This window comes from Trachemys scripta, chromosome 7 (assembly GCF_013100865.1).
Source record: "Trachemys scripta elegans isolate TJP31775 chromosome 7, CAS_Tse_1.0, whole genome shotgun sequence".
Taxonomy (NCBI): Eukaryota; Metazoa; Chordata; order Testudines; family Emydidae; genus Trachemys; species Trachemys scripta.
Genome location: NC_048304.1, coordinates 51,605,202 through 51,626,023, shown reverse-complemented (window position 1 = coordinate 51,626,023; position 20,822 = coordinate 51,605,202). Strand labels below are relative to the sequence as shown.

General features: G+C 58.0%; 1 protein-coding gene across 10 annotated transcripts in view; it reads right to left on the bottom strand.

The window, feature by feature from the left end:
- The window catches only part of UBA7 (ubiquitin like modifier activating enzyme 7), a 65,222-nt gene that overhangs the window by 25,689 nt on the left and 18,711 nt on the right, over positions 1-20,822 (bottom strand). For 8 of the 10 annotated variants that reach the window (XM_034777311.1, XM_034777309.1, XM_034777303.1 and 5 more), the window contains 7 exons: positions 19,493-19,627; positions 19,156-19,314; positions 4,718-4,825; positions 3,807-3,887; positions 3,541-3,696; positions 1,853-2,018; positions 936-1,132 (listed from right to left, as the gene is read on the bottom strand). In XM_034777311.1, coding sequence (XP_034633202.1) covers positions 936-1,132; positions 1,853-2,018; positions 3,541-3,696; positions 3,807-3,887; positions 4,718-4,825; positions 19,156-19,314; positions 19,493-19,627 — 1,002 coding nt within the window. The remainder of the gene's footprint in view (positions 1-935; positions 1,133-1,852; positions 2,019-3,540; positions 3,697-3,806; positions 3,888-4,717; positions 4,826-19,155; positions 19,315-19,492; positions 19,628-20,822) is intronic. The other 2 variants (XM_034777306.1, XM_034777310.1) reach the window with 2 other exon arrangements.

Below are 20,822 nucleotides of genomic sequence, written 5' to 3'. Positions count from 1 at the left end.
CCTACCTGTATCCTGACTGCCCAAAACCTTCTCCACCCCCCCAAAAAGCCCCCCCCGAACTCCCGACCCCCCCCGTCTCTTGACTGCCCCCTCCAAAATCTCCCTGCCCCTTCTCCTGCCCCCTGGCCCCCTTACCCGCCGCTCAGAACATGGTGTTGGGCTCTGTGCGGAGCCGGACACGTGGCTGCACTCCCCAGCGCAAAACACAACCCAGTCCCTGACCCTGCACAGTGCTGCCGGAGCGGGGCGCTGGGCTGCAGGGGAGGAGGAGCTGCCAAGGCCGATGCAAATGGCCGGCCGGCTCAGAATGCGGGGAGGGAAGGGGGGGAGGAGGAGCTCTACAGCTGCTCCGGAGTCCAGACCGGCAAGCTGCGGGGGAAGGGCTCTGGCTGAAATTGCTGCAGCCCTCCCAGCCGTGCCTCGCTCTGCATGGGAGGGAAATCCCAGACATTTTTAGTGATTTACAAATTCCCCCCCGGACGCTACTTTTAACACAAAAAGGAGGACATGTCCGGGTAAATCCGGACGAATGGTAACCCTAGATCAGAGTGCTCCCCAGCCCTGCCCCAGGCACAGTCGCCCCTGCCCTTGCTGGGCCCCAGATGGCCTGGGCCTGCATCGGACAGCTAGAGAAGGGCTATGGCGCAGCCTGGCCACTGGCTCCGGGACTTCACCATGGGGCGGGCATCTACTGGGCAACTGGGGTCGGGGAAGGCACCGGCTGGGGACAGGGCACAGATTGGAAGGGGTTCAGGTCTGGGGCAGGGAGGAAGGGCCGGGCCTAACCTCAGGATGCAGGGAGGGGCCACGCCCAGGCCAGGGGTGGGGAGGCCCGATCTCTGGACAGGAGTGGGCTAGGCCAGGGGTGGGGAGGGGCCAGTCCCAAGCCCAGGATGGAGAGGGCCCAGGTTCCGGAAGCGGGGAGAGACAGCCACCTGCAGGGTGTGTTCGATGGCACTGGGGAAGTGGCGCAGGGTGCACAGGGGCACGGCTGACTCCGTGAGGTCCAGGGCGCTTCCGAACGGCTGCGTCAGGTGGGGCACGACGACTTGCACGTGGCCCTTGGTGCCCTCGGTGCCCGAGTCCAGCAGGGGCTTGAGGTAGCGGATGCAGCGGCCGTCAACATAGGCCCCTGTGGGAAACAAGTGGTGAGCTCATGGGGATGCCACACTTCTGCCCCTCCCCCTGCCCAGGCAGCCTCTGGGTCAGCTAGAGAGCAAGGCCCTGGGGTGCATTCTGCTAGCCCCCCAGGAGGCACTGCCTTTCGGATGAGATCTCAGGAAGCTCCACCCAGCAGAGACCCCCAGGAAATGCCCCAGCCAAGGGAGGCAGAGCAGAGACTGAGCCAAGGCCAGGGAAGGAAGCAGCAACCTCTTCCCAGTGCCTGTCCTGGGTCAGTCTCTGTGCCAGGTGGGGCCTGTGGCGAGCTGGCACAAGCTGGCGATGTGGGTGGGTGGGTGTGGCAGGGGCATGGAAATGTGGCAGTGGGTGTGGGGCACAGGCATGTGGCGTGGCGGACTGTTGGGCGTGGGCAGTGGCAGTATGTGGCAGGGGCGTAGGAACGTGGGAGTTGGCGTGGAGGCACATGCATGTAGCATGGTAGGGTGTGGGCAATGGCAGTATGGGGTGGAACGTGGGAATGTGGCAGTGGGCGTGAAGGCACAGGCATGTGGCGTGGTGAGGTGTGGGGCATGGGCAGTGGCAGTATGTGGCAGGGGTGTGGGAATGTGGGTGTGGGGACACAGGCATGTGGCATGGCAAGGTGTGGGGTGTGGGCAGTGGGAGTATGTGACAGGGGCGTGGCCCCAGGCGCTCAGGGTCAGGCTGCCTCTGGCAGTGCCTGGACACTCACGGGCCTGCATGCTGTCCAGTGCGTTGGCCACACCATCCAGGGCCATGAAGAAGTCATCTCCGTAGAACATCTCCGTGTCGGGCCCCACATGGTGCGGCTGGGCCGTCACCCTGGTCGTGGGGTTCATGCGCCGTACCGCTGCCGCCGCCGTCTCTGACTTCAGCTTCTGCAAGGGCCACGGGAGCCGTGAGCAGAGGGGGGACCAGGGAGCCCCACCCCCATTGGTGCTGCACCCCCCAGGGAGACCCCAGCCCAGGTACTGGGCCAGGCTGGGCTGCTCCTTTGTTATCTGCCAGCTCCACGGACCTCTTCCGGGCCCAGAGCCAGTGGCAGGGAGGATAACGGTCCAGGCTGTGGAAAGTCAGTGCCCCTGGATGGCGCCCGACCCCTCACCAGCAGGGCTGGCTTTAGGGCGATTCACCCAAATCGGGCCCCGCGCCCCTAAGAGGGCCCCACAACATCCCTAAGGGCCCTCCGCCGCTGTGCCGCCGAAGGCACCGGCAGCCAATAGAGCTGCCACCGAAGTCCCGCTACTGTCTTCAGCGGCAGCTCAATCACTGCCGCGGAAGAAGGACCATCCACCGAAGGCACCGGCAGCCAATTGAGCTGCTGCCGAAGTCCCGCCACTATCTTCGGCAGCAGCTCTTTTTAATCGGGCCCCGCAGAGCCTAAAGCCGGCCCTGCTCACCAGGGACCCCTTGGGCACAGCCAGGGGACAAAGGGCAAGAGTCAGAGCCAGGCAGGAGGCTGCACTCCCTCTCCCCCTCCCTCAGACGCACCCATCCTTATCCCCCATGCAGAACCGCCCAGGTAGGGGCTGTGGGTCGGGAGTGAGGGGCAATGGCAGAGCTAGGAGACGGTGGAGCCCAGGACTCGGCAAGCAGGGGGCTGCAGGTCGGGAGAGATGGGCACCAGCAGAGAAGGGGGAGCCCAGGGCTGGGGCAGCAGGGGGTTGCGGGTTGGAGTGAGGGGCACCAGCAAAGCTGGGGGATGGGGGAGCCCAGGGTTGGGCTAGCAGGGGGCTGCAGGTCGGGGAGTGAGGGGCACTGGCAGAGCTGGGGGGAGCCCAGGGCTGGGGCAGCAGGGGGCTGCAGGTTAAAAGTGAAGGGTGTCAAGGGCTAGGGTTGCCAACTCTCCCGATTTCTAACGGAGTCTCCCAGAATTGGGCTCAATCTCCCGGAGGCTACTGAAGCCAAGCCAAGAGATTTTAGGTGCTAAAAATCTGGCACCGGAGCGGGGTGAAGGCAGGCTCCCTGGCTGCCCTGGCTCTGCGCTGTTCCCGTAAGTGGACAGCACATCCCTGCAGCCCCTGGGGCAGGCGCAGGGGGTCTTCATGCGCTGCCCCCGCCCTAAGAGCCAACTCCGCAGCTCCCATTGGCCAGAGTTTGCACCCCGCATCCCTTCCTGCACCCCAACCCCCAGGCTCAGAGCCTCCTCCCACACTCCGAACCCCTCGGCCCCAGCCCAAAGCCTACACGCCCCCCCTGTACCAGCCTGGTGAAAGTGAGTGTGGGTGGGGGACAATGAGTGATGGAGGGGACAGATGGAGCGAGTGGGGCGGGGCCTCAGAGAAGGGGCGTGGCAGGGGTGGGGCCTCAGGGAAAGGGGCGGGGCAGGGCTTTTGGATTTGTGTGATTAGACAGTTAGCAACCATAGTCAAGGCCTTGCCCGGCCCTCGCCCCACTCACACCCACATCCCGCGGGCGGAAGAGCAGCTGCCGGCTGAGGTTGGAGCGCTCAATGGTGTCCATGTCCGTCACGGTGACGCTCCCGCCCTCGCCAGCCGCCAGCCCAATCATTGCAAAGTTCTTCAGCAGCTCACAGCCAATAGCTCCAGCTCCCACCTAGCGAGAGGAGGTGAGGTCAGCATGGTTCCGCCTTGAGTGCCCTGCCTCACCCACTCTGCCCCCCAGCCCTCCGTCCCACCTCCTGGCCCCTCTCCCACCCTGCTCACCACGAAGTACTTCTGCCGTCCCAGCCTCTCCTGGAAGTCAGCCCCGAACACAGCGATCTGCCCATCGTAGCGGCTGCCACGCTGTTGGAGCAGAGGGACAGACTGACATCAGCTCCCTCACAGCACCCCTCCCCCAACCAACTTCCCCCACAGCGCCCCTCCCCCAGCTGGCTCCCCACACTGACCCCCTTCAGCAGGGCCCACCCTGCTCCTCCCCCAGCTGGCTCCCCACATAGGGTTGCCAACTTTCTGATTGCAGAAAACCGAACACCCTTGCCATGCCCTGAGGCCCCACCTCTGCCTTGCCCCTTCTCCGAGGCCCTGCCTCCACTCACTCCATCCCCCTCCCTCCATCACTTGCTCTTCCCCACCCTCACTCACTTGCTCATTTTCCCCAGGCTGGGGAAGGGGGTTGGGGTGTAGGAGGGGGTGAGGGCTCCAGCTGGGGGTGCCGGCTCTGGGGTGGGACCGGGGATGAGGGGCTTGGGGTGCAGGAGGGGGCTCCCGGTTGGGGCCGAGGAGTTTGGAATGTGGGAGGGGAATCAGGGCTGGAGCAGAGGGTTGGGGTGTGGAGGGGGTGAGGGCTCCAGCTGGGGGTGTGGGCTCTGGGGTGGGGCCAAGAATGAGGGGTTTGGGGTGCAGGAGGGGGCTCCAGGCTGGGGCTGAGGGGTTTGGAGTGTGGGAAGAGGCTCAGGGCTGGGGCAGAGGGTTGGGGTGCCAACTGGACTTTTAGCAGCCCGGTCAGCTGTGTTGACCAGAACCGCCAGGGTCCCTTTTCGACCGGGCATCCCAGTCAAAAACCGGACGCCTAGCTACCTATCCCTGCACAGGGCTGAGTGAGGGGCCCGGCCCCAGAGCCAGTGGCTCCCAGGCTGTGTCTATCAGCGGGCGGCAGTGGGCACAGCACTCACCGGGGCACAGGACTCCTCCGTCAGCAGCGTGGTGCCCTGCTCAGGCAGGCACTCCAGCGCATCGAAGTAAAACCATTGCGCCAGCGGCAAGAACTTCCCTGAGGCAGCCTGGGCACAGCGAGATGGGCAACGTCAGTTCTCCTGGGGCCCCGAATGCCTGGCCAGTGCCTGCCTGTAGAGCAGGGCTAGCTGCGCTGGGTAGCAGAGAGACTGGCAGCACCATGGGCTGGCTGCCACAGGAGGACACAGCACACTGTGCCAGGCCCAGCAGTATCACCAGGTGCCCAGCAGAGCAGAGCTTCCTGGCACAGGAACAGGGACCTGAACACCCCCAGACCTTCCTATCCCATCCTGCTGCGGGGGGCTGCACCCCCAGCCTCCAGGCCCCTGACCCTGTGCAATGGTAGTGCCACCTGCTGGCCATTTGTGCAGATGTAGCTCAGAGACACCAGGATCCTGCCACTGGCTCCCTGTGAGCATGCAGGCCAGTCCCCAAGACGAGGGAGTCAGGGACCCTGCCCAGCCCCAGCGCTACACACACAACGTGAGCTGCGGGGCTCAGTTGAGCCCTGCTTGTCACATCCCAGCCACCTACTTTGCAGCAACTAGCTCCTCTTCACTAGGGCACCCTGCACTGGCACAGCCGGAGACTACGGGTCAGGAGTAAGGGGCATCAACAGAGCTGTGTGTGGATCCCAGGACTGGGCTAGCAGGGGGCTGTGGGGCAGGAGTGAGGGGCATCAGCAGAGCTATGTGTGGATCCCAGGGCTGGGCTAGCAAGGGGGCTGTGGGGCGGGAGTGAGGGGCAGCGGCAGAGCTGGGGAGGAGCCCAGGACTGGGCAAGCAGGGAGCTGTGAGGCGGGAGTGAGGGGCACCGGTAGAGCTGGGGAGGAGCCCAGGGCTGGGCTAGCAGGGAGCTATGGGTCAGAAGTGAGGGGCATCAGCAAAGCTGGGCTGATCCCAGGACTGGGCTAGCAGGGGGCTGTGGGGCGGGAGTGAGGACCACCGACAGAGCTGGAGAGAAACCCAGAATTGGGCTAGCAGGGAGCTGTGGGGTGGGAGCGTGACATAGTGGGGATTTTCCCTTGTTATGTTGTATGTGAGTCTTACTGTTGAGTCTATGTCAGTTTTACTGTTTTGCATGAATACTGTGTGTGCCTCAGTTTTCTGGTGTGCTGCACCAACACCTCGGTGGTGGGAATAAAGGTGTGTGATGTTGGCTGAGACCTCTGAGGCAGGTCAAGCTGGTCCAGCTGCCTGCACATATGCTATGACCCATGCCCTTCATAACCTGAGACCCAGGATGGGGATGCAACCAGGTAAAGACCAGTTGACTCTTGGGCCAGGAAGTGAGACAAAGACAAGAAGGAGCAACCGGGTGTCTGAGGTTGGGTTGCTGGAAGCTGGGCAGTCTGCTTGGGGGAACTGGAAGAGGGGGAGTCCAGGGTTTCTGGCCCAGGACTCCCCAAGATGGACTTGGCTGAAAGTCACTGATTTCTGTGCTAACAAGTTCTGTACTACGCTGTGTTCCTGTCAACTAATAAACCTTCTGTTTTACCGGCTTGCTCTGTATCACATTTGACGTGGAGCTGGGGTGCAGGGCCCTCTGGCTTCCCCAGGAACCTCCCCAGGCAACCTCGCTGCAGGAAGCGCATGGTGTGGAAGGGGATGCTGAATGTTCCGAGGTCAGATCCAGGAAGGTCGAAACTGTGTAAGCTTCTTGCCCTGGAGACAGTATGCTCAGAGATGGAAGTCATGCTCCCCCAGTGTCCTGACTGACTTCATATGGAGTAGTTCCAGAGAATCGCCCTGGTGACTCTGTGTCAACTGGTGGCAGGTTCCAGGAGGTGGAGGAGCGAACGGCTTAACTCCGAGAGAGAGTGGACCCCCCAAGAAGTGCTGTCGCATTGAAGGGGTTCCTCCCAGGGACCGTGGGGAGCTGAGAGAGCACAGGCCTGTGAGTCCATGACTACTTGGGAACAGCATGGAGATGGCCTATAACCACTTCCTTAAGAAGGACATTGTAGAGTTGTGCAGAGAGAGAGGACTGCATATTGGAAAGTTCATTAAGGCACAGCTGATTGCTCAGTTGGAAGAGGAGGATCACTGTAAGGAGCCGGTTCCTGACTCAACTGGTGCTGCGAGAGAGGCTGAGAGCAGCCAGGCAGCCCAGGACCCACACTGGTTCCTGACCCAGCTGGGGCGTGAGAGAGGCTGGGAGCAGCCGGTGTCCCGAAGACCCATGCCCCGACCAGCAGGGGGTCTCTACCAGGATCCCCGTTGGTGGATCTGAGATGGATGGAATTGGAGCTGAGATCGAAGGAGTCAGAGGACCATGAGAGGCAGGGAAGGCATGAAGCAGAACAGCAGGAGAGACAGCGGCAGCATGGACTCGTGATGGTTGACCTGAGAGGCAGAATGACCCGCCATGGGGTGAGTGGGGATGGACCTCGGGGTGCCAATTCCACAGGGAACCTCAACACTAAATTGCTGCCCCAGGTTAAGGAGGGGGAAGATATAGATGCCTGTCTCATGGCCTTTGGGAAGGCTGGCAATTGGAACCAGGCTGGCCCTGCGGAAAGGCTCCGGTGTCTAGCCCCCTTCCTGGGTCCCAAGGCCATACAGCTGTTTAGCCAGATGGGCGGGGTGGCAGACTGGCCCTCACTCCCTGCCCCAGCATATGTCTGCATGGACTTTCCTGGGCTCGGGCCCCTCAGACACCCAGTGGGAGCGGAAGGTGATGGTCATTGGGGAGATATTCCTGGGGTGGTGAGATCCTGAGACAGAGAGAACTATTGTCAGGTCCTGGGTGGCGCAGCCTCACCAGATGCTGAGGGGCTGTGTGACCTGGGTGAAGGTCCCAGGGATGAAGCCCCTCGCCCTGCCAATGGCCCAGATCCCTGTGCACACACCGGAGGGGTCGGGCTGGCTGGTAGTTGGGGGTTCTCCAAAATATTGACTGTGACCTCCTGTTGTGGGATGACTGTGTCTATTTGGGACAGGATCCAGGCCCTGCTCCTGTAACGGCCGATGATTTGAATTTGAATCCAGGGAATCAGTTGACTGAGACTGAAGTGGTCAGTGAATATGCAAATAACCTGGCTGGCAGGGGGCAGGAGCTGCTAAGCTCAGGATACCTGCCTGTCTGTAACCAGAGCCCTGGAGCTGAGTGGGACAGAGAGATACTTCCCATCCCCCTGCACACGGGAGAGCCTTCCAAAGGGAGGGACCGAGGGCAGGCATGGTTGCAGGACATCCTTTCCTTGCCAAAACCTCAAACACATGCCTGAATTGAGAGCCTTCTCCAAAGAGGCAGAAGAATCTGTATCTGAGCACCTACTATGGTACACAAAGGGACTGGAAAATGGAATAGACACTAAAGAAGCCAAACTGTGTGAACAAAGTCTGTCTGTCATAAATTGGCTGTTAATCTTGTGTCTTTTGCTACTTCATCTATGGGTCAAGACAAAGTCTATGTCAGTTTTACTGTTTTGCGTGAATACTGTGACAAAGAAGTTGATGCTAATGGTAAATGCTTTGAAGATGTGTGACATACCTGATTTGTGGAAAAAAACTCCGTACATGCTAGGGGTTGTAACAAGACAGTATCACAAACCTGATACTTCTCAGCTAATACCTGTAAACAGGCTTAGAGCTTGGCACATCAGCAGACGCATAACAGGCCTACACTACTGTGTGGAAGCAGAAACGGAGGCACACCACCTCATGGCATTGGTGGCTAAATGCCAAGACACTTACACTTTAACAGATATTGCTATCTGCATACTGTTAGCAATACTACACCCCAACATGTTTTCAGGCACCCAGGGACCAGAAACCCAGAACTTTGCTAGAACACCTATGAATGACATTATAGGGTTTAAAGGTTCTGGATGGGTGTGCAACCAGAGACAAACAGAAATTTTACATGTACTGCCTCCGCCATGGACAGTGTCCAAGACTCCGGGAGTAAGTTCAGGAGGAGGGTGTGACATTGCACTCCATACGTTTTATGGAACTATGTTTATAAGTGTGAATATGATGTAACTGGAATATGCTTTATGCAAAAGGTCTTTTGTAAGCTATCATTACAAAGCTTATAATCTACTGAGTGTGTTCATCCTATTTGTATGAATGTATCATTCTTGTATCTAAAACTATAAATATGAAGTTAAATCTGAGGTCCTATTGTAATTATGCAAAATGTGGGCCATTAATGGTGACTTGGAATCTTGATGGCTCCCATTGACTAGGACAATTGGTTGAAGATGGTTTATTTACCTGCAAGTCTTCTCGTGGAAGGGTGGGGGCCAGCCTGTGGGTGATGAAGAATGAGGTCTTAAAGTGACACGTGACCATGTCACCTGATACTGGAATCCATCTTAAACCTGGTGCTTTTCCATTTAGAAGGAGGGGTGGGGATCAAGAGAGACAAAGGAGTCCCGCCTTGGGCCAAAGCTATAAAAGGGGGTGGGGCAGAACAAGGGTGGTGGCCAGTCATAAGAAATCCCCAAGCTACCACCTGATCTGGAACAAGGACTGTACCAAGGGAAGCAATTGGGCCCAGACTAAGAATGAGTCTAGTCTGTGAAAGAAGCTTATTGGGACATCTCTGAGGGTGAGATTTACCTGTATTCAGTTTCTTAATATATTAGGCTTAGACTTGCATGTTTTGTTTTATTTTGCTTGGTAACTTACTTTGTTCTGTCTGTTATTGCTTGAAACCACTTAAATCCTACTTTTTATTCTTAATAAAATCACTTTTATTTATTACTGAACCCAGAGTAAGTGATTAATAGCCGGGGGAGTAAACAGCTGTACATTTCTCTCTATCAGTGTTATAGAGGGCGGACAATTTATGAGTTTACCCTGTATAAGCTTTATACAGAGTAAAACAGATTTATTTGGGGTTTGGATCCCATTGGGAGCTGGGTGTCTGGGTGCTAGAGATAGGAGTACCTGCTGAGTGGTTTTCAGTTAAAGCCTGCAGCTTTGGGGATGTGGTTCAGACCTGGGTCTGTGTTGCAGCAGACTAGCATGTCTCAACAAGACAGGGTTCTGGAGTCCCAAGCTGACAGGGAAAATGGGCTCAGAGGTAGTTTCAGCACATCAGGTGACAGTTCCAAGGGGGTCTCTGTGACCGAACCCATCACAGCCCGCTCACGCTGGCTCTTATGCTGTGAGCAAAGCAGCGGGCTTGCTGCCTGCCTTCACTGGGACAGCAGGGGAAAAGATGAGCCCAGGGGGATCGGAGACCCCAGCTGAGTGTGGGGAACCACAGCCAGGGTGGGACAGCTGCCAACCAGGGCTCCCTTGTCCAGAGGTGAAAAAGGGCCGGGACAAGGGTAAAGCACCCTTGAGACACCTGCCTGTCACAGTGGAGCCTTTTCAGAAGGTGGCCCTGGATTTGGTGAGAGACGAATGGGAGGGGAAGGCTTCCCCCGATGGAGAATCAGTAGTGGAGTATGTACTGACTTTCTGGGAAAAGCTCGATGAGTTCATGGGTCTGGCCAGGGAGAACCTAGTCAGGGCCCAAGGGAGGCAGAAGGTCTGGTACGATCACTCAGCGTATGGCACCGGGGACCAGGTGATGGGTCTCATCCCGGTGAGGAAGAATAAGCTGCAAGCTGCCTGGGACAAGCCCTCAAAGGTCATCAAACAGCTGAATGAGGAGAACGATGTGGTGGAACTGCACAACTGGGCTCACAGTCCGAGGGGACCAGGTCAACATGATGGAGCCGTACTGTGACAGGGAGAGGCTGGTACTGGCCATGTGTGGGTCTCTTCCCTGAGACAGGAGCCGGCCCCTTGCTGGAATCAATTTCCCTCTCTGACCAGCTAACCTCTGCCCAGCAGGCAGAGATCAGAGATCATACCAACAGCTGTTTTCCAACTGGCCTGGGCTCACTAAATGAGCTGTCCACTGGGTGGAGATGGGAGCCAGCCCTCCCATCAGGTGTTCCCCATTCAGAGTAACTGGGAACACAGCCCAGGCCCTGGAGGGAGAGCTCAGAGACATGCTGGCTTTAGGGGTGATCCAGCCATTCACCAGCCCCGGGGCCTCTCCCGTGGTGCTGGTCTCCAGGAAAGATGGGTCGATCCGATTCTATGTGGCCTATTGGACGCTCAGTGCCATCACTACATCTGGTGCCTGCCCCATGCCTAGGCCTGATGAGATACTAGACAAGTTGGGGAGGACTTGGTACCCCACGACCGGAGATCTCACCAAAGGCTACTGGCAGATGCCTTTGGATCCAGATGGCAGGCTGAAACCTGCTTTTGTCACCCCTTTGGGACTGTACAAATCCCTGGTCCTACCTTTTGGCCTCAAGTTGACGCCGGTCACCTGCAAGCACCAGGTGGATCAGTTACTGAAGGGGATGGAGAATTTTACCCTAACGTACATTGATGATATTTATGTCTTTAGCCAGACCTGAGAGGACCATGTGTCCCAGGTGAAGAGGGGGCTGAGTCCCCTCCAGGATGCAGGGCTGACTGTAAAAGCTGCCAAGTGCAAGGTGGGGATGGCAGAGGTGTCGTACCTGGGCCACAAGCTGGGGAGCAGCTGCCTAAAGCCAGAGTTGGCCAAGGTGGAGGCGATCAGAGACTGGCCTGCTCCCCAGACTAAGAAACAGGCCCAGGCCTTTATTGGAATGGTGGGGCACTACCAGAGGTTTGTGCCCCACTTTAGCTCTGAGTCAGCTCCCATCACTGAGTTATGCAAAAGGGTGAGCCAGACAAACTGATCTGGACTGGGCAGTGCCAGAGGGCTCTCTGCATGCTGAAGGAGGATCTGCTCAAGGGCCCCGTGCTGGGAAACCCAAACTTTGACAAGACCTTTGGTGTTCACCAATGCCCCACACACAGGGCTGGGGGTGGTGCCGATGCACACTGATGCAAAGGGGGAGAAACACCCCATCATGTTCCTGAGCAGGAAGCTGCTGCCCCGGGAGCAGAGCTATGCAGTCATAGAGAAGGAATGCCTGGCCCTGGGGTGGGTTCTTGAAAGGCAGCAGCCGGATCTATTTGGGCAGTGCTTCACTGTGTATCCGGACCATTCGCTCTGCCGTGGCTGCACCAGATGCAAGGGGCCAAAGTCAAGCTCCTGAGGTGGAGTCTGTCCCTCCTGGAGTATGAGATGGAGGTCCATGTTAAGGGGAGTGCAAATGTTATAGCTGATGCTTTGTCCTGGAGAGGGAGACCTGAACTTCCCCAGGCCACTAGCTAAAGTGACTCTGCTCAGTTCAGTCTCAAAGGGGGAGAGATGTGACGAAGTGGGGATTTTCCCTTGTTATGTTGTATGTGAGTCTTAGGCCTTGGCTACACTTGTGAGTTACAGCGCTGTAAAGGCTCCCCCAGCACTGTAACTCACTCCCCGTCCACACTGGTAAGGCATTTGCAGCGCTGTATCTCCGTGGTTGCAGCGCTGCATGTACTCCACCTCTCTGAGAAGAATAGCAAGTATTGCGCTGCCGCTGCAGCGCTGCAGCACCAGTGTGGCCGCCCAATGCACTGTGAATGGCCTCCAGAATTATTTGGCAGTATCCCACAATGCCTGTTCTAGCCACTCTGGCATCAGTTCAAACTCTACTGCCCTGGCCTCAGGTAACCAACCATGTGACCGACCCTTTACATTCCCCGGGAATTTTAAAAATCCCCTTCCTGTTTGCTCAGCCCGGCATGGTGTGGAGTGCTATCAGCGAATCTTTCCAGGTGACCATGCCTCCATGCACCAAGCGAGCCCCAGCATGGAGCAATGGCGAGTTGCTGGACCTCATCAGTGTTCGGGGGGAGGAAGCTGTACAGTCCCAGCTGCGCTCCAGCCGTAGGAATTACGATACCTTCGGGAAGGTATCAAAGGACATGATGGAAAGGGGTCATGACCGGGACGCCCTGCAGTGCAGGATTAAAGTGAAGGAGCTGCGGAGTACCTACCGCAAAGCCCACGACGCAAACGGACGCTCGGGTGCTCCCCCCGCAACCTGTCGATTCTACAAAGAGCTGGATGCGATACTTGGGGTTAACCCCACCTCCACTCCGAGCACCACCATGGACACTTCAGAGACAGTGGGGGAGGGGGGAGGAGGAAGAGGAGGAAAACGGGAGTGATGGTGGTGGGCCGGATGGAGACACCCCAGAATCCCTGGAGCCATGCAGTCAGGAGCTCTTCTCGAGCAGGAGGAAGGTAGCCAGTCGCAGCAGCCAGTACTTGGTGGAGGACAAACAGAAGAGCAGGTTCCCGGTAAGCGGGTTTTTTTTTTTCGGGAAGGAATTTTTTTGGTGCGGGCTCTTTGGGAGAGGAGGGTTAGGCATGCATGCCTAGATGCGGAATAGTGCATTGATGTGGTTTATCACATTGCAGTAATCGGCCTTGGTAATCTCCTCGAATGTCTCATCCAGAATGTGTGCAATGCGCTTGCGCAGGTTTATCGGGAGAGCCACCGTGGTCCTTGTCCCAGCCAGGCTAACGTATCCGCGCCACTGTGCCGCGAGGGGCGGGGGGACCATTGCTGCACACAGGCAAGCTGCATATGGGCCAGGGCGGAAGCTGCATTGCAGTAGAAGACCCTCCCTTGCTTCCCAGGTCACCCTCAGCAGCGAGATATCGTCCAGAACAAACTCCTGTGAAAAATGTTGGGACAGTGTTCAGTGTAGGTGCCCCCTGAAGCTGTTGGCTCTCCCCAAGGCACAGAAACCCAGAGGACAGTGCAGCCCTGAAACAATCAGTCCCCCTTATTCACCATTTTGAGGCTCCCGTGGGATATGTGTGCTCTGTTTTGGACGGGAAAATTATGCTATTGTGTAGACCCTGTGTGTTTTCTACTCCTTAAGTGCGGGGGGAATCATTACTCTGTCTGGTATAAACAATGCTGCCTCTGTTAAATGTTGCATTTTGCCTATACAGCTGCATCAACCTTGAGACCTCAGCCGTCCCTCTTATCGCCTGCTCAGAGACTGCAAAGACTCAGGAAGAGACCGCGAAAAAGCAAAGAAGACATGCTGCAAGAAGTGATGCGGCAATCTATTAAAGAGAATGAGAAAGCACAGGACTGGAGGGAGAGAGAAAGCAGGATCCGCCAGGAAAACATAGCGCACCGGCGGCAAAGCACCGCGCACCGGCAGCAAAGCACTGATAAGCTCATAAGCATCCTGGAGTCCCAAGGAGATGCTATCCAGGAGCTGGTAGCCATGCAGAAAGAGGAGCAGTACTGCAAACGCAAACGCCATCCCCCCCCTGCAGCCCTTGTACCAAAACTCTTTCCGTTGTGCCCCACTGTCACCTCCAACCCACTTTCCCCAACTTCCGTGTTCTTCACGCCACCCGCTGCCTCCAACACCAGTATCTTCACTACTCAGCCCTGAAAACCACGACCCTTACCCTCTGCACTCAACCCCCATCACCATGCAGTATAGCTATCCTGAAGTGCAGCACTCACTGCACAGCACACCAGACAGGACATAAGCGAATCTGTGATTGTACTGTTCCCCACTCCACCCCCCCCCTTTTTTTTTTTCCAATAAATGGATTCTTTGGCTTTGAAAACATTCTTTATTATTGCATAAAGTAAAAGATTCCTTAGCCCAGGAAATAAACAGGCACTGCAAGTCTGCTTGTCTGCTAAGCAGACACTGATTCCTAAAGATTGGAACTACTGCACTTCACTCCCGTGCAGGGCACCAGATATCACTGCTGGTTTTCAGCCTCAAATTGCTCCCTCAAGGCATCCCTAATCCTTGCAGCCCCGCGCTGGGCCCCTGTAATAGCCCTGCTCTGTGGCTATGCAAATTCGGCCTCCAGGTGTTCAACCTCGGAGGTCCATGCCTAAGTGAAGCTGTCACTCTTCCCTTCACAAATATTATGGAGGGTACAGCACGCGGATATAACCGCGGGGATGCTGTTTTCGGCCAAGTCCAGCTTCCCATACAGAGATCGCCAGCGGCCCTTTAAATGGCCAAAGGCACACTCCACAGTCATTCGGCACCGGCTCAGCCTGTAGTTGAACCGTTCCTTGCTGCTGTCAAGGCTCCCTGTGTAGGGTTTCATGAGCCACGGCATTAATGGGTAAGCGGGATCTCCAAGGATCACAATGGGCATTTCAACTTCCCCTACCGTGATCTTCCGCTCTGGGAAAAAAGTCCCGGCCTGCATCTTCCTGAACAGCCAAGTGTTCCGAAAGATGCGTGTGTCATGCACCTTTCCGGGCCAGCCTGTGTTAATGTCAATGAAATGCCCACGGTGATCCACAAGTGCCTGGAGAACAATAGAGAAATACCCCTTCCGATTAACGTACTCGGATCCTAGGTGGGGTGGTGCCAGAATAGGAATGTGCGTCCCATCTATCGCCCCTCCAAAGTTAGGGAACCCCATTTGTGCAAAGCCATCCACTATTTCCTGCACGTTACCCAGAGTCACGGTTCTTTTGAGTAGGATGCAATTAATGGCCTTGCAAACTTGCATCAACAGGATTCCAACGGTCAACTTTCCCACTCCAAACTGGTTTGCGACCGACCCCTAGCTGTCTGGAGTTGCCAGCTTCCAGATTGCAATAGCCACCCGCTTCTCCACTGGCAGGGCAGCTCTCAATCTCGTGTCCTTGCGCCGCAGGGTGGGGGCAAGCTCCTCACACAGTCCCACTCAAGTGGCTTTTCTCATCCGAAAGTTCTGCAGCCATTGCTCGTCATCCCAGACATCCATGACAATGTGATCCCACCACTCGGTGCTTGTTTCCCGAGCCCAAAAGCGGCGTTCCACGGTGCTGAGCATGTCCGTGAATGCCACAAGCAATTTCGTGTCGTACGCGTTACACAGCTCAATAGCATCGCCGGACTCCTCACCCTCATTCTCACTGTCACTTTGGATCTTAAGGAATAGTTCGACAGCCAAACGTGACGCGCTGGCGAGACTCGTCAGCATATGCCTCAGCAGTTCGGACTCTATTTTCCGCAGACAGATCACGCTGCACAGAAACCGTTGAAAGATGGCGCCAAAGGTGGATGGAAACAAAGGGATTTCTGGGATGCGAAGCGATGCATCACGGGGCACTGGGACAGGACCCAGAATCCCCCGTACCCACGCCCCCTTCCCACAACCCACGGCGCCAGAATGGGAAAAGGTGCTCTGTGGGATAGCTGCCCATAATGTACCGCTCCCAATAGCGCTGCAATTGCCGCAAATGTGGCCATGACAGTGCACTGGACAGCTGTCAGTGTGGACAGACTGCAGCGTTTTCCCTACTCAGCTGCACAAAGTCAGGTTTAACTCACAGCACTGTACATCTGCAAGTGTAGCCAAGGCCTTACTGTTGAGCCTATGTCCGTTTTACTGTTTTGCATGAATACTGTGTGTACCTCAGTTTCCCTGTGTGCTGCACCAATACCTCAGTGGTGGGAATAAGTGTGTGTGACTTTGGCTGAGATTTCTGTGGCAGGTGAAGCTGCTCCAGCTGCCTGCACATATGCTATGACCTGTGCTTTTCGTAACCTGAGACCCAGGAGGGAGATGCAACCAGATGATGACCAGGTGACTCTTGGCCCTGAGAGACAAAGACAAGGAGGAGCAACGGGGGTATCTGAGGTTGGGACACTGGAAGCTGTCAGTCTGCTTGGGGGGACTGGAAGAGGGGGTGTCCAGGGCTTCTGGCCCAGGACTCCCCAAGATGGACTTGGCTGAAAGTCACTGATTTCTGTGCTAACAAGTTCTGTCCTACGATGTGTTCCTGTCAACTAATAAACCTTCTGTTTTACTGGCTGGCTGAGAATCACATCTGACTGCAGAGTTGGGGTGAAGGGCCCTCTAGTTTTCCCAGGAACCCCACCCGGGTGGACTCACTGCGGGAAGCACATGGTGTGGAAGGGGATGCTGAATGCTCCGAGGTCAGAACCAGGAAGGTCGAAGCTGTGTAAACTTCTGGAGACAGAAGCTCAGAGAGGGGAGGCATGCTCCCCCAGAGTCCTGACTGGCTTCGTATGGAGTAGTTCCAGAGCATCGCCTGGTGACTCCGTGACAGGGAATGAGGGGCACCAGCAGATCTGGGAGGAGCCCAGGGCTCGGCTAGCTGGAGGCTGTGGATCAGGAGTGAGAGGCACCGGCAGAGTTGAGGGGAGCCCAGGACAAGGCTAGCAGGGAGCTATGGGAAGGGAGTGAGGGGCACCGGCAGAGTTGGGGGAAGCCCACGACTGTGCTAGCAGGGGCTGCGGGGCAGTAGTGAGGGGCACCAGCAAAGCTGGTGAGGTGCCCAGGGCTGGGCTAGCAAGGGGCTGTGGGGCAAAAGTGAGGGGCACCAGCAGATCTGGGGGGAGCCCAGGGCTGGGAGTGAGGGGCATTGCACAGGGCCGGCTTTAGGGTGATTCAGCTGATTCCCCGGAATCAGGCCCCATGCCCCTAAGAGGGCCCTGCAACGTCCCGAAGGAGCTGCCACCGAAGTCTCGCTGCTGTCTTCTGCAGCAGCTCAATCGCTGCCACGGAGGAAGGTCCCTCCGCTGAAGTGCTGCCGAAGGCACCGGCAGCCGATAGAGCTGCCGCCAAAGGCAGTGGCAGGACTTTGGCGCAGGGCCGGCTCTAGCTTTTTTGCTGCCCCAGGCAGCAAAAAAAAGCGCCGCCCCCCCGAAGCCCCCTAACCGAGCGCTGCGCCGTGGGAACCCCCCGCCGAGCGCCGCAGCCTGCCCCCCGCCGTGCTGAGCGCCGCCGGACACCCCCCCCGCCGAGCGCCGCCGGAACCCCCCCCAGAGCACCGCCGGAGCCCGCCGAGCGCTGCGCCGCACCGCCGGAGCGCCCACCCCTGCAGAATGCCGCGCCGTGCTCCCCCTGCCGCCCCTTACCAGGTGCCCCCCCAAGCATGTGCTTGGGTGCCTGGTGCCTGGAGCCGGCCCTGCTTTGGCGGCAGCTCCTTCGAATCAGGCCCTGCGGTGCCTAAAGCTGGCCCTGGCGTTGCAGATGTAAGAGGACTGTTAGCCCCTTATTAAAGCTGAGTGAGGTGTTTTGGTTGGCTAGCTCCCAGTACCAAAAGGAAGGGGAAGGGTCGATGGGAAATCAGGACCCTGAGACTGACAGTCCCCAGGGGCAATGGGGAGAAGCCAATGCTCCAGGTCAGCTTGATTGACAGGGCGGGCAGGCTAATGAGGGAGTCAGGAGTGCAGAGCGGTCCCATCCTCCAGTGAACTGGGGATGCCTGGAACAGAGTGGGGCTGAGCTAAGGAGAGAGCCGGGGACCAGGCTGAGCTGGGAGCAGAGCCATGCCAGCCGAAGCCAGAGGGGCCAGAGGAGCAGCCCAGGGGACTGGAGGCAGAGCAGCAGCAGTGCTGGGGCTGAAGCTGGGGCAGTTCGGAGCCACATGCAGGAAGCAGCTGGGGAGAGCGAAGCGGGGGGGATCCTGGGCAGAAGACCCAGTGCAGGGAAGAGTTGGGAGGGGGATCATAACCCTGATGGGGGGCTGAGACTAGGAAGAAGGGCCCTGCAACCTAGAGCCTGAGGGTGTGTGGCCCCTGCCAGAGCAAGTGTCCAACCCACAGCATCCCTGCAGCACAGCCAGGGCCTGGGCAGGAGGCCTGGGCCGTATGAGGAACAGACTGTGAACTTCCCTTACCCTCTGGAGATGGCTGGTTATGGTGGTCCCATGCCACAGAGTGGGGTGATGGGTTTTCCTTTCACCTTTCCTGTTTTTTCCTTATTTTTTAATTGATTGCTGTTTAATAAATTGTATTTACTTTGAACTTTATGTAATGATTAGTGAGTCAGGGAAGCATCCAGTGCAGAGAGCACCCCGGAGTGGGGACACCCTAGCCCCTGCCCTAAGTGACCACAACAAGGTTGGGAGTTGAGCCCCCCCAGGAATCCTGAGCCCAGCTTGTTGGGGTTATGAGGATTCTGCCACACATGAGAGTAGAAGGGGTGTTCTCGAGGTCAGGCAGGCCTCTGGGTAAAGGGAATGAGAGGGAGGATCCATTTCACCGGGGTGGTGTATAAGCCAGGAAAGTTCCCCACAATAGCAGGATCAATCCCCCGCTTACACACAGCTGGGGGGAGACCAGGACTGGGGTAGAAGGTGGCTGCCAGGGAGCCAGCTCCTCCCAGATATGAGTCCCAGCCTAACCCAGCCTCCTTCTGCCCCAGCTGCACCTCCCATCGCCCAGGAGACCAACTCTAGGGCATTCCTTGAATTCACCCACAAAGGTGGGCTGCAGCTGAAGTCTGGCTTGGATCGGGACGCCACCTGGTAGCTGTGTCAGGAACCCAGTGGTTTTGGTCCACGTTGGCATGTGGCAACACCCAAGGACATATCAGGCACAAAGTCTGAGTGTCTGGAAACCCGCCTCCTACCCCTCCCCCACTTCCCAAGCACTTGCTGTGGCCCTGCCCCTCCCCAAGCCAGCAGCCAGGCCTCAGGCTCACCCTGCCCTGCACTCCCCTCCCCCCGTGGGCCCCCAACCTGGCCACGCACCTTCAGCACCTCCTGGGCAGCCAGGCCTCCAAGGAAGGCGGCCATGGGGCTCAGCTCCCCTGCGCTCACATGGGCAAACGTCCGCACTAGCCCCTCATCCAGCAGCTCCTGGTGCGCGGTCAGGCCTCGTGCCAGCTCCAGCAGCCTCTCCGCATCCGCCTGCAGGGACAGGCATGGGTCAGGTGGGGGCGAGGCAGGACCCAGGCAGGGGCGGCGCACAGGCAGGGCACAGGTGCAAGTTGGGTCCAGGCAGGGATAGGGTGCAAGTGGGGGAAGGGTGCAGGTAGGGGGCACGAGGCCAGAAGGTGGCTGACTCCCAGGCAAGGGCCCTCCTCACCTGGGCTCTGGGCCGGGGCAGCCGTCCCATCTCAGCAGCGAAGGCGTGCAGTGCCCGGAAGGCCAGGTGCAAGCTGTGCCCTCGGTCGTCCATGGCTTTGATCTTTGGCTTGGCCAGGGAGGCTCTCAGGGGCTCCTGCAGGCAGAGATCAGAGTCTGGGGTGGTGTTGCCCAGGCAGCTGGGTACAGGCTGGGACGCACCTCCCACAGAGCAAGGCAGCTGGGTACAGGCAGGGCTAGGCTACTCTGCCCCATGACAGGCTCTTGGCATGGTGCTTCCAGGCTTTGAGAGCCATGCCAGGGCCTGGACTCATGCCCAGCAGCAGGACATGGTGCCAGGCCCACACACCAATGCCCCAAAGAGCTGTTGGGCCGAGATCTGGCACAGAATGGTCCCCCCACCTCCGCCAGGGCCCCCGGATGCAGATAGGTGATGGGCCCGTCTGGGGGCTGTTATAAATGGCTACCATTCGAGCTACTGATGGGGGGCGGGGGCTTGTCTGCTGCCTCTGCCAGATGTGTGTGTGTGACTGGGCAAGGCCAATATGGTGTCAGAGCGCAGGGTGAGCATCTGGCAGAGCCGACAGGTCTCGGTTTGTCTGTGTTCGTCTCTTGCCATTGCAGATTAGACCCTGGCCCATATAACCACTGTTCACTGCCCTGGAGTTATGTGGAGCGCCAGGAACAGGTTGGGGAAAGCTAGGCAGAAAACTGGCCTTGGTCCTTACACAGCCCCTCCCCCCATCACTTCTACACAAACTGGTCAAGTTTTCAAATTTGTTCTTCCACCTTTGGGGCCCATGTGCGCCTGCTGGCCGCTGTGCCCACTTCCCACTGAGCCCATTGCCCACTGAGCCCATTGCCCACTGAGCCTGCTGTGCCCACTCCCCACTGCGCCCGTTGAGCCCACTCCCCACTGCCCAATGAGCCCACTCCCTTCTGTGCCCACTCCACCCACTGAGCCTGCTGTGCCCACTCCCTGCTGTGCTCGCTCCCCCCTACACCCGCTACCTGTGAGTCTGCTGCCCAGTGTCTCCTCAGGCCTCATCCTCCCTGGAGTTCCACTGCAGAACAGCCCCCGCACCTCAGTTCCCCATGTTAACACCACCAGCAATCCCGGTTTCTAGCCATGGGGAACAGGGCTGATTTCCAGAGGGCACTGCCCACTCACTGTCCCAGCGCCCAGCCTCAGGAATACTCCACGGTGCACACAGCCTGAGTGGGGCACCTAGACTCTCTGTGCCAAGAATGGGGGGGATCAGAGTGGGATCCCCAAAAGCCAGTATGCTGGGTGGGTCATGCTAAGCCCCACCCCTCACAGAGTTCAGCAC